The following is a 12,295-nucleotide window of genomic DNA, read 5'->3' as shown; positions in this document are numbered from 1 at the left end:
CACGGTGTTTGCACTGGTGAGGGTGATAGCCAGTTTTCCAAAGATTTGTGTGTGCACATGATTGCAGACTGTGGGTATTGTCAGCACGGTTGTATTTCCAGTTGTGCTTGTGAGCCTCAGTCTGTCTGCAGTTGCCTTGATTGTGAGTCAGTCTGTCTGCAGTTGCAGTAGCTGTGAATCAGTGTCTGCCTGTAATTATGTGGGTGAATCAGTGTTGGCTTGTTACACTATGAGTGCAAACGGTTTCCCATAGCAGTTGTGGGTGTGAATCACTCTACAGTCCCTCTGGATGTGTTTTTTAGTAGTGAGATGCAATACTGGGATTAATTTTGTTTTGATGAGGAAAAGCTGTCAAGCGGCTTCTCACTTTGAAAAATTAAAGCTGGGTTGGGAGTTGGGCACAGACCTTATGTCTTCGTTACCAGCAGATCCACTTACAGAAGAGACCCGCTCTGAGGCTTGCTCTCAAGATTTACGTGCTGATCTAAACCTTTAATTTCTTTGCTTTGTTCCCCTGGTTCCGAGTGTCCTCTTCCGCTGGCATCTCTTGCAGAGCTGCAGACGACACATTTGGTAACCATCACGTGCGTCTCGTACCTTCTGTGTGTGTGGCAGATTCATGGGAGGGTTGTTTATGGCTTGTGCAGTGCGTGTGTGTGTGCAGGGATGAGCCAACGTGTGCCTCTTGGGTAGGTAAGCACAAACATTTTCATGCCTGTGAGACGAAGACCGTGTGGTTCCTCTGCCATGCGCCCCTCGCTGCGAGCCAGCGCTGTTCCTCTAAGTAGATGGTAAACAGCAAGTTTGATTCAGGTAGGCAGAGGTTCTGCTGCCTGTTCTCGTTCTCTGCTTTCTGTAAATCACTGTACTGGCTTCTGGCCTCCAGCAGCACCTCAATGGCTCAAGGCTAAACTAGAGGCAAGTTGGAGAAATCCGGGCTACCTCAGGTAATGGAAGCAGAGCACTCGCCTCGGTCCAGGGTAGCAAACCCAGCCTGCCCCTGAGCTGGCTGGTGCAGGTAGAGCATGATCCTGGCAGGGCTGGATTGCTTCCAGTATGTGCTGGCTTGGGTGTCTGTGCCTGTGCTGTGCATCCCAGTGAGCTTGTTTCAGAACAAAGGGATGCAAACAACCTGGGATGCAAAGGGATGCGAGACAAGGGTCTTCTGAAACACCACGGTGTCTTATTTTATCATTTCTAGGCTTCCAGAGGAACGATTGCTGCCCCTGCCCTCAAATGAAAACGTGTTTTTCTTCTGAGGGACCCTCCTTTTTAGCTGAAACGATTGAGAAGTGAAGGAAAAACTCCCTAACAGGGACCCAGGGCAGCATGTGCATCGCCTGCGTTTATTGTGCTGCGCTGAGCGCTTGCTGGCTGCTGTCTCTGCGGGGAGAGCTTGGAGCTTCACCCAGAGAAGCACTAAAGAGGCACAACAGAGATCACCAGAAAACTGGTGGGCTCACGGGGTCGGGGACAGTTGGACAGAGCACAGGCCATGCAGGCTGGATGATTTTGCAATCCTTGAGAGGTGTTGAAGGATCTCTCCTGATGCCTGGGACCTGTTTTGCAGAGGCTCCAGTGCAACGAGGAAGGGCTTTAAACGAGCTTCTTGTGCTGTGCAAATGCACCTGACATTTTGGGGTAAATATGCAGGTGTTGTGAGGTCATCTCTAGCATTGTGCTTGGCTGTGCTACTGTGCAGGTGGGTGGATAGTGCTTGACACCACCAGGCTCTGGATCACCCTCTTCTCCCTGCATGGAAGTGCTTGTGTTTGGGCTTTGGGAAGAAGAAGCAGCTTCAGTCCAAATCTGTTTTCCAGCTGGCCTCCCAGCATCAGCCCCTCGTTGCACACCCCTACCTGAGATACCTGACTTGGCAAAAGATGTGGAACTGCTGCAGGTCCTGGGGGCTGAGTGGGAGCTGTTGGTGCTCAGCATTCCTTCAGCTGGTGTCGCCAGTGTCCGTGCACGGCGTGTGGGAATGCTGATCAAATGACATTGCAGGTAGGCAGCGTCTCTGGGTGCAGTGGTGGGGCAAATATGCCCTTAGGGCTGCTTTGTGAAAGCTGCCTGCATGGGGAGACTATTGCTAAGTGAATCAGATTGTTTCCTTGGCTGTGTGTGTTCCTAGGAGGCAGCAATTTGGGTGACATAGTGATGGGACTCTCACAAATGAACCCAGTTGGGTTTATGGGCCTCTTCTGCCTTCATTTCATTTCTGATGCTTGCAGTATCCCCCTTTCTGGGCTGTTCTCCCAGGGTTTTTTTGCAAGCTTTACCTTTCAGTCTCCACCTCCAGAGCTCTATCTGTCTTTCCCTTGTCAGCAGTAAGCCTGTGCTAATCACTCTTTCCTAGGAAGGCATTTCAGAATATTTAATGGTTTCTAGAATAAGGATTTCTGGGAAGATTGGGCTCAGTATGCCAAGTCAGGAGATACCCAATGTTAGCATAGTTACCAGGGTACCTTGCTGATCTGGAAGGTTCCAGCACTTTTTTTGGGTTCCCAAACCCACTTCAGTAGGAGCAGGGGCTGCCATGAGGAGAAGGAAGCTTTTCCAATTCCTTGTTCATAGCACATCCAAGAGGAAGGCTGTGTTTCTCTGGAGTGTTCTGATGCTCTGGAGGTTGGACAGACAGGCTGTGTGTGTTGGAGAGGAGTGGGTATGTTTCTCAAGCCATTAGGTGTGTGGTTATAAAGACACCTGCCAAATTTCAGAGTGCACAGTATTGTAAACTTCAAGTATTACTGGATTCCAGCTGCAAAGTGTTAACAGGGCTCCTTAGAAAATCTGCATTGGATTCAGCTATGGAGGTTACCAGCAACTGCACAGTTAGTGATGAATGTGTTTGCTAACTGTGCCATTAAGGAGTGAGCAATGGACAGATGGAGGAAGGAGATGCAGAGCTGCTTTGAACACATACTGTCCCAATAGACTCCATCTTGCACAGACATAGCTCAGAACCAGAAACTCTGGGGTGATGCTCTTTGACTTACATGAAAGAGGGGTCAGTGTAAGGAGTTGTACCACTTTTCTGAGCTTAGGAATCTTGGCATTCTGTTTTTTTTCTTCATGAACACTATGCAGTTTTCCCTTCAGCAAGTCCTAGTAAGAGATTCGGGGTTTTTTTTTTTTCTCCTTCTTTGAGGCTGTTAACATTCAATTAACATTCCTAAATCCTCACTTGGTTACCGTGCATTTAGCACGTTGCACGCATCCTCCCCCACTATTCCCAGAGGATCAGGGATCCCTGCAGGTGTTCAGATCGAGATGTTGGCTGTCTCACTGTTGCCACTTTCCTGAGTGGGAAGTGACAGCTGAATAGCCTTCTGCAAGGACAGCACCAGTAGGGGCTGGAGGAGCTCCAGTGTTACTTTTCCCAAGGCACACTGGTGGGTGTTTCCATCCCTTCCCTTTGCCGTGCACCCAGGGACCCCCTCGCCTGCTCTGCCAGAGCCTTCTTTCCAAGACCAACTCTCCTGTGCCAAATCTGAGGAGCTCAGTTACTGGGCTGTTGAAACCAGGACTGATTTTACAAACTGATTTTTACTAGAGAGGCTGTGTGGCCGGTAGCTATTGGGCTTATGAAGCGCCTGCCCTGGCTGGGATTTTGTGTCCCTGTGGTTGGTGCTGGGCCTGGACTAGCAAAAGTCCTGGGAAAGGGGAGAAGCAGTGCTGAGAGCTGCTGTCCCATGGGAACCACACAAGGATCTGGCTATGGGGAGCTTTGGAAGACCCCTTAAACTGTCTGAAGGGTGAAACCTCCTCCTCTGCAAAAGCCTCCTTGAATTCTCCGTGTTTCCTGCTTGTCAATAGGGTGATGAGCAGTGCTGGAAGGGGGTTGTTCTTTCTGCTGCTCCCCCATCACTGCCTGGTCAGCCCTGGCTCAATGGCACAAGGCTACCAGGGTTCAACACCAGCAGTTAAAGCCCTTGTGTTCTTCAGGAATGTCAGCCACCATCCTAGAACTGAGTCTGCTTCTCAATCCATCTCTGAGTGTAAAGTAGCCAGGGAACAAGGAAAATGCCACACAGCATCTTCTATCCAGCTCCCCAGGAAAAACACAGTGCATGAACCAAAGGAAAGGGGTAGAAAACAGTGCCAAGCTGTTTTCCAAGCTGTGTTGTCCTTCCCGAGTCTGCAAGTGCAGCCATAGCAAACCATCACACCCCAATTTGGGGACATTCTCAGTGTGAACAAACTGAGACATGGCTGGCAAAATACTTACTTGGGCAAGTAGTGAAAACAGATTTTTTTCTCTCAGTGCAGCTATATAGAACAGGTTCTGATGCTTAAAATAACTCAAGCACATATTTGACTTTATTCAAGCAGCCCTGTTATCCTTGGCTAGCACCTTCCTTCAGCAGAACTACCCAAAGTAGAAAACGAGCCCTTCATCTCTCTGTAATATTGAAGGAAAACTGTATGAACAAAGTTTTGTGGAAATGCAGTGGTTTAGAGCTCCTTGGCACAAACAGGTACATCTTATATACACTTACATGGAAGGTGTAAGTGCTTCTGGCTTTTGTCACTGTTCCTGTCCCTCTGAATTGCCTTGTTGGTCCATTTTCAGGTACTCTTTTCTTTAGAAGCTCTGTTCCACCTTTGGTGCACATTATGCCCCACCCCTGGTCTCACCAAATCTGATAAAGATGGTCCCAAATGTTCTAGAGGAGTCAGAACAGGCCCTGCAGAGCCAAGAGGCACCTGCTGCAAATCCAAAGCATCTTCATTGGTGTGGTATCCCTGGTCAAAGTCTGCTGGCAGTGCAAATTCTGCCAAAACAAGCCATTTCTCAAAATAAGCAATTTGATGGGAAAATGTTGATTTCAATGAAAACTTTTAACTGTGGTGGGGGGAGGGAAGAGGGAAGGCAGCAATGGTTCTTTTTTTTTTTTGCTTTTGGCTAGTGTTTGAAATTGCCTTAGGAAAAAAAAAAATCAATTAAATCCTATTGTATAATATGCAAGTTGAAGTGAAATGAAAGGGAAAAGTTGAAAGGAAATCTGTTAAGGAGGTGCTTATTGAAGGAGTTCTGGATTTGCCTTGTAAGAAACATCAACATTTTAGCTGTCCTTGTTGTGATTTGGAATGAGTCTGCCCGAAATGTTGGAATTTCCCACAGAACAGATGTTCAGCCTGTTAATTTGTGCTTCATCAGCAAATACTTGAATTTCCAAGACTGTGTGTCCCTTCTGAGCTGGAAAGTGGCGGGAGCCAGGGGAACCATCCCAAATCAGGGCTTTTCTCACCAGATGTGTAGCTGTGTCTATGCCAGAGGCTCCTGCAGCCTCCTTTGGTGGGAAGGCTGAGCTTCCCTTGGTAGCATCCTGATTAAATAAGGCCCAAGCACACTGGGCCTAAATTAATCCCTGCATTGATATTTGCAGGGATTTTAAATGAGTGGTGGGGAGGAAGATACAGGTGACTGGTGCCCTGTGCTATTTTCCCCCCCTGTGCCTGCTGTTAGTGAATTATCTTGCCAGAAAAAAAAGCTGAGGTGGGTGGTAAGGACTGGTAGTGTCTGGCTCTTACCTTCTGCCTGCCTGGCACCTCATGTCCTCCTACAGCTAAAAAGCAAGGACCAGGCCTAACATGCAGGGAGACTTTAGGGCCAAAATGCTGTGGGGTGACCGGGGACAGAGATTTAGGCTCTTCTCAATGCAGAAATGTGACATAACACATGGCCCAGCCTGGTTTTGTCACCCTTCTCCTCTTCCAGTTGTCTGTGGCAGGGGTAGCCAGATACACATTTCTGCATAAAGATGGCATGTGTGACCTCCAGGTATTTCCCTCCTGCTTGGCTGAGCTCCCTCTGCATGGGATTTCTGCTGGGAGTTCCTGTCTCTCATGTCCCTGTGCAGAAACCCCTGCTTCTTGGTGGCACTCACATAGTTCACCCGCCCTCTGCATCCTGGGGCACCCTCCACCAGCTGAGAATTGCCATTCACATGCTGAGGGGGTTGGCTTTCAACCCAGCATCTCCTTCCTTCAGTGCTGGAGGGAGCTGCCCGAGGCTCTGCAGTGTTGGTGCCTGTTGAGTGGAGAGATCCAGAGGTCAGATTTGACTGGCACAGTGGCACCTTGCCCTGGTTTTCTGCATGCTAGGATTGAAGTGAGCCTCCACTGATGGCTTTGGGGGCCCCCACTGGCCATTTGTGCCTGTCTGGCACAGAGCTGAGCCTCTGCTGGGCTGAATCCCCCCCCGTGCCAACCTGAGGTGTCGGGATGGGGAGACGTCACGACAAGCTGTATTTATACAGGCTGTTGCTTGGCAGTGCTGCTCCAAGGTGCATCAACATAATGACATACATAAAAGGGGAAGGCAGTTAAATGTGCAATAACATCACAATAAAAGTAAAACTGAGCATTAATGAAAAATCTGAGCGCACTAAGTGTAGTACAGTCGAACGTTCCCACCACCCTGGGCCGCGGTGCTCAAACTTAATAATAATTTCTGGCAGTGTCATTACCAGAATGAAATGAGGGCCTAACTGTCTAGAAAAATATGTTTGGGGGGAAAAAAATAAACGGGTCTTGAGAGTCTGCAAGTGGCTCTGCTGCATGGATTTCCCCAAGGTAGCACAGGTACCAGGGAACTGGGAACTGCTGCCAGGGGCAGGTGGTGACTGAGCCAGTGTGGTCATTTTGGGAGCGGAGCTATGCACTTGGGGAGCTGCTGGATCTGCTGTGAAGGTGGGGTGAGGGTTTGTTTGTGTATTTACAGGCTTGGTTCTGACCTCATGATGTGACTTCCCCAGGGCCAGCAGTGCTCCAGGGGATGCTGCTGCCTTTTGTCCCTGGGGTGGTTCTCTGGGATTTCAAACACAGGCCTCCAGAAATACTGCTGGCTAACATGAATGAACTGATGTGAAAAACTGAACTAACAGGATTGCTCTTCCCTAGTAAATAAAATCTCTTTTCTCTCCTCTCCTTCCCCTCTGTGCCTTCCCTGGCAGGTTTTGGAGGCTCACTGACACCATGGCGCTGAGGCTCCCAGGAGCGGGGTCCTTCTCTCTCGTTGGAGTCCTAGTCCTGGTTTTGGCTCTCCCTGCTGATGCTGGGTAAGGTGGTGAGTGCTGAGGCTGTTGGCCAAGGCTGCAGTCCTCTTGCTGATCTTAAATATGCCGGGGTCAGGACCTGCATGGAGTAGTCCAGGGCAAAGCACTAAAAAGCGTCTCTGCTGTGTTTGACCCTCCCCTTGTCCCTGTCCCTGAGCTTTTCACCCGGGGACTGTTCAGTCCCTCGTGGCTGACATTAGCACTATTTGAGGCACTCTCACTAAGGACAGTTGTCAGCATTTTTTGCAACAAAACCTATTTTCAGATTTGGCCTCTGCACAATTCAGTCTGGGCAGGGACTTGGCTTGCATGAGTTTTAACACGGAAGAGAGATTCTCCTCCCCTTCCCCCCAGTTTCATTTTTTAATACTATTTTAAAGAAGAGAAAACTAATCTGCTTCAGCTGTTTGGTTGCTTGGGGTGTAATGACCCATGGGCAGCACACCTGATCCACTGGAGCACTGGGGTTCTCTGCCAGCTCTCCTGGGTTTGCTGCTCTCCCTCTGCCCAGGTTAGTGTTCCGGGATGTGCAGGCTCCAGCTGTCCTGGCACAGGGAATGCTGCTGCCAGCCTCACCTTCCCAGCCTCTGGGAGCTGACAGGAGACAAATCCTGTTAGTCTGTGACAGGCTCTGCAGCCCTCCTCTGCATCCCACCAGAGCCTTTGCTTCGTGAGCTTGGGGAAGCCTTTGAGAAAGGGAGGCAGAGATGCCACCAGCCATGGGGAGGGAGGAGCTCTGCACAGAGGGAGAGAAGTGCAAATAATACATGACTGCTATAAAACATTTAGAAAAGCCTTTAGAGTGCCAGGTATGGACACTGAAGTGATGTTTGCTGAGTTACAAGTCCAGCAGTGATCAAGGATCTTCATGCATGAGATGTCACTGCTGCTGCTCCTCCAGCATCCACACACCCCTCCCACCCTGTCCTGCCTGTTTTGCTTTGCCTGCTTGGATCTGACTTCCCAGAGGCATCCTGAGCGTGCCTTGCCCTGTAAATGCTGACCCTGCCCTGCCTGCAGAGGCACAGACAGCCCTGGGCACCTCCTGCCCCCTGTCCAGCTGCTGGGGCTCCCTCCCCATGATGGTTGGGGGGGTGTCAGCAGCCCCTGTGCCTCCAGCCCTGCCTCTGCCTTCCTCACTGCTGCTCTTTTCCTTCCCATCACATACTCACTGAAGCCACTGCCGATGCTCCCTCGCCACCTGCCCCAAGGGGATTGCTCGGAATATTGGTCCACAGGAGGATTTGTTTCCTAAACTGTGGGTGAGGGGACCCTTGTGCAGAGGTTGCTGTGCTGATGTGGCACAGCTCCCCAAAGAGCACGTGCACAGGGGCAAGGTAATGACTTTTCCTCAAGCCTGTCTTAATTAAATTTGCTGTAAACCTCTGTCCTCCCTGCCTAAAGGCTTTTAATTATTTTAAAACCTTGATCCCCATCCCTCTTTGCAGTTCCTTTATGCCTTGCTAAAGGGCAGCCTTAGCTTTACATTAAGGCCAGTTGAGCCTGCCCAGACCTTGGCTGGAGCGGGGAATTAGCCCAGATCAAGTGCCAGGCAGAGATGCTGCTGCCTCTCCCCTGCCTGCACCTTCCCCCTGCCTGCACCTTCCCTCACCCTGCCTGCACTGCTCTTTCCCCAGCATCTCCCAAGTGAATCCCACACTGCTCACATTGAAGTCAAACCCTCAAATGTCAGGCTAAGTAAAACAGCTTTGAAATTTGTAAACTCATTTTTCCCATCACTGCGGAGCCTCCACCAGGAGTTCCTTCACAAAAATCGGTCTTCTTGCTCTTTATATTATGGGTAATTTTTAAAGATAGCCTATAAAACATTAATGAATGAGCTTTCATGAGCATGCTAGCTGTTCATAACTTATAGATGGTTATATACTCATCAGTAGACACTGGTACAGATTACTTTTAACCATGACATCTATTGAAAGCTGGTACAATTGGAACCCCACTAATTACAGTAGTCATTTTTTAAATTTCTCAAAATTCTGCTTACCTGCAGGGAGTTCAAGTCCAGATGAAAAGCCAAAGTCAGTGCTTTGATTCAAATGGAAATGGGAAGTCTCGAAGGCTGTGATGCAGTTTGTACCATCGGGGTGGTTTGATGTTTTGGATCTGACAGGGTGTATTAGGGCAGGGCCAAGTGTTATCCCGACCATGCCTCACCCCCACATCCTCTGGGAACTGCAGTTTAAGCACTGATATCCTCTTTGGGGTCCTGTAGGCTGAGCTTCCTGGTTTGACCATTTCTCCCAGGATAGCACCTCTTGCTTTGCTAAAAACAGAGGCTGAATGGTCTTGTGAGAGGTAGGACCCAGCCCCTGGGGAAGTGAACCCCAAGCACTTGAAATGCAGTTTCCCTGAGTGTTTGGTCATTGAAGGCAACAAAAATTAGTGTGAGAATTGCCCCAAATGGAATATTTCAATTAACTGCAGCATACTAAATAGTATTGGTTCAGCCTGGCTCTAAAAATACCCATATCCTACTCTCAATTCTTCCTGTTTTGCTAGAAAATACCTTTTGCTCTTTTATGTTACAATCTGGGTTTTCTGTTGGGTGAACACTTTGACAGAAAACTCCAAGCCAGCTCTGCTACTTACCACCCACTCTACTGATCCTACACAGTGTATTTACAAATGGACCAGTAGTGTCAGGGGTAGCTAGTCCAACCAGATGGGATACAGCAGGACTGAGCCTTGAACTCCTTAAATTATATTCCTTTCTCTGTATGTTTTTTTCCCCCAGTTACTTCCTCATGCATGCTTAAACCAGTGGCTGCAAAGAGCAACTGGAACAAAAGGAAATAAGGCTGAGGTGGAGAAGGAAAGGGGCAAAACCCTTAGAAAGCAACTATTTAGGGGCTTCTCTTCCCCTAGCTGTGGGGAGCAGGGCACTGCTCCCTCCACTCCAGCAGCCTTTTCTCCCCTGCCTGGCTGGGCATCCTCAGCCATCCTGCTGCCTCTCTGTGCCTCTTAATCTTTTTTTGGCCTCAGTGGTCTCTCTCTTATTTCCTCTTCCATCTTCCTTGCAATCTCTTCATTTTTATAGATTTTTTTTCTTTTGGTTTTCTGTTACTTAATCTTCTGCCTTTCCATTTGTTTGGTCCTAACAGCTATTTCTGCTGGGGAAAGCTGTACTTGAATCCACAGCACTGGTACTCTGTGTTGTCTGAAATCTCTTTTAAAGGCAGGTGGTTTCAGAAGGATTCACAGGCTCTTTTTCTGTTGATTGAAAGGAAGACACAAAACGCAAATGTATTATTTGAGCCCCTTGTGTTTGCAAAACTGTATTGAAGATTTTGTTCAGCAAGATGAGCTTTGTTTGAGAAATTTACTACTTGTTTTATTCCACCTGGGGCAGAATATGTTCTGAGGAAATCATCTTGTTTGGGGACTTCCAGGCTTCTTGTGTTGAGCAGATCTGGGAACGTGAAAAATCATTTGTTTTTATAAATAGGGAAAGTTCAAGAAACTGCAGAAAAGGTTCTTGAAGTGTTTTAATGATGGACTGAGGCTTCAAGCCTGCCTTACGGAATTCCTATTTTCTGCCTCCCTTCCTTTTTCCCGGGGGCAGGGAACACTGAAATGGCAAATAACTGGCATCACTCCTTCCGTGCTGCCTGCAGGGAGATACTGGCACTTGAATAACTGCGGTGCCCACAGCCTCCGTTCATAAAACGGCCATTCCTGGGGCAGGGGAAGGCTCCCTGTTAAAACGGGGCTCCTGAACCACTGTCCATGGTGCTGCTGGCCCTGAGCACGGAAAGGTGGGCAGGGAGCAGCGCGGGTGCCTCAGTGCTGAGGTGTTGATTAGAGATGCCCTGTGGGGCATCCTGCAAGCACATCACTCTGCCAACAAGTGTGCCCCGTCCTGCAGTTCAGGCTGGAGCAGGAACCAACATCCCTTCGTTCCCTGGAACTGTTCAGAGCACATCCTCTGAAGGTAGGTTTTGCTTCTGATGATGTTTTTTCCTTTTTTTTTTTTTTCCCCTCCCCCTTGCCAGGCTCTCTCAGAAGCACGTTTCAGACGTCGTTGATGACAGCAAAGATAACATCACCATTTTCACCCGCATCCTGGACAGGCTGTTGGATGGGTACGACAACCGCCTGAGACCTGGGCTTGGAGGTCAGTTGGGTGGAGAGATGATGCTTTCCATCAGCAGCTCTAGAAAGGAGAGGCAGTGCAGATGACTTATTGAAAAGTCTGGTGCTGTCAGGAGGAGAGGCTGGTTCAGTGCCAGAGTCAGCCTGTGGCTGGTTTCCCTCTTTTGAGTCGGTGGTATTTTGTTGGGTTTTATCTTGTGGGATGGGAAGTGCCAGTCTCTGAGTGCTGGGGTCACCTGTGACATTACAGTGACAGGCCTGTAGATGGAGCAGCTATGAATAAACTTATTGCTACTGTTTTCTAGGCATTAGCATTTCAGAAATGCTGATACATTCAGGAATTAAAGAAAGGCATTGAGGTGCTGGAGCTGGTCCAGAGGAAGGGCAATTTCTTCACATAAAGGGTTGTAAAGCACCAGAACAGGCTGCCCAGGAAAATGGTAGAGCCACCATCCCTGCAAGTGTTCAAAAACATCTGGATGTGGCACTTGAGGACATGGTGGTGCTGGGTTGGCAGTTGGACTTGATTCTCTTAAAGGTCTTTTCCAATGTGAGTGATTCTATGATTCCATACCACCAGTTTGCAGGACCTTCAGCTCATGTTGGTTTTGCTTTCCAGTCAGTTTGCTTTGCTACAGAGCCCCTATCTTGACACCTGCTCAGTTATTTTTTTATTGTAGCTGTCACCTGGCAAGCTCTTCCCTGTGTGCTGCTCTGGACATCAGGCAGTCACCCGGGCTTTGCTGCCTCCTGAGCTGCATTTAACACTGCTGCTATCGTTGCTGCTGCTGCTGAGGTTCTCTCCAAGCACCTGCAGCTGTTTAAGGGGCTTCAGAAAGCAAAATAATAGTAGCCACCTTCCCACCTAATGCTTATGCCTTCAGTTAGCGTGATATAAGGAGGCAGAAAAAATGGGGAGATGTGTGGGGAAGACAGATGTGAGCTGGGCTGAGGGAGATGTAGACCTGGGTGGTTTATTGGTGTGTTGCTGTGGCAGAGTTGACCCCTCTCAGATGCTGACAGCTGTGTGTCACTGGGGCCTCTGAGGAGATGTCCCTGCCCTGCTCTGAGCTCTCCTGTTTGGCTGCAAAGGTGTGCTGCTGGACTACAATTTCCACCCA

General features: G+C 49.0%; 1 protein-coding gene across 3 annotated transcripts in view; it reads left to right on the top strand.

The window, feature by feature from the left end:
• GABRA3 (gamma-aminobutyric acid type A receptor alpha3 subunit) overlaps positions 1-12,295 on the top strand; it is a 79,591-nt gene that overhangs the window by 8,777 nt on the left and 58,519 nt on the right. For 2 of the 3 annotated variants that reach the window (XM_017819293.1, XM_017819294.1), the window contains exons 2-3: positions 6,960-7,064; positions 11,075-11,196. In XM_017819293.1, the coding sequence (XP_017674782.1) occupies positions 6,982-7,064; positions 11,075-11,196 (205 nt within the window). In that variant the 5' untranslated portion in view covers positions 6,960-6,981. Of the gene's footprint in view, positions 1-6,959; positions 7,065-11,074; positions 11,197-12,295 lie in introns of those variants that run through there. The other variant, XM_017819295.1, reaches the window with a different exon arrangement.

The sequence above is a fragment of the Lepidothrix coronata genome, unplaced genomic scaffold (genome assembly GCF_001604755.1).
Source record: "Lepidothrix coronata isolate B3197 unplaced genomic scaffold, Lepidothrix_coronata-1.0 Scaffold73, whole genome shotgun sequence".
Lineage (NCBI taxonomy): Eukaryota > Metazoa > Chordata > Aves > Passeriformes > Pipridae > Lepidothrix > Lepidothrix coronata.
Note: the sequence above shows the minus strand (reverse complement) of the source record. Positions and strands in the feature narration are given on the sequence as shown.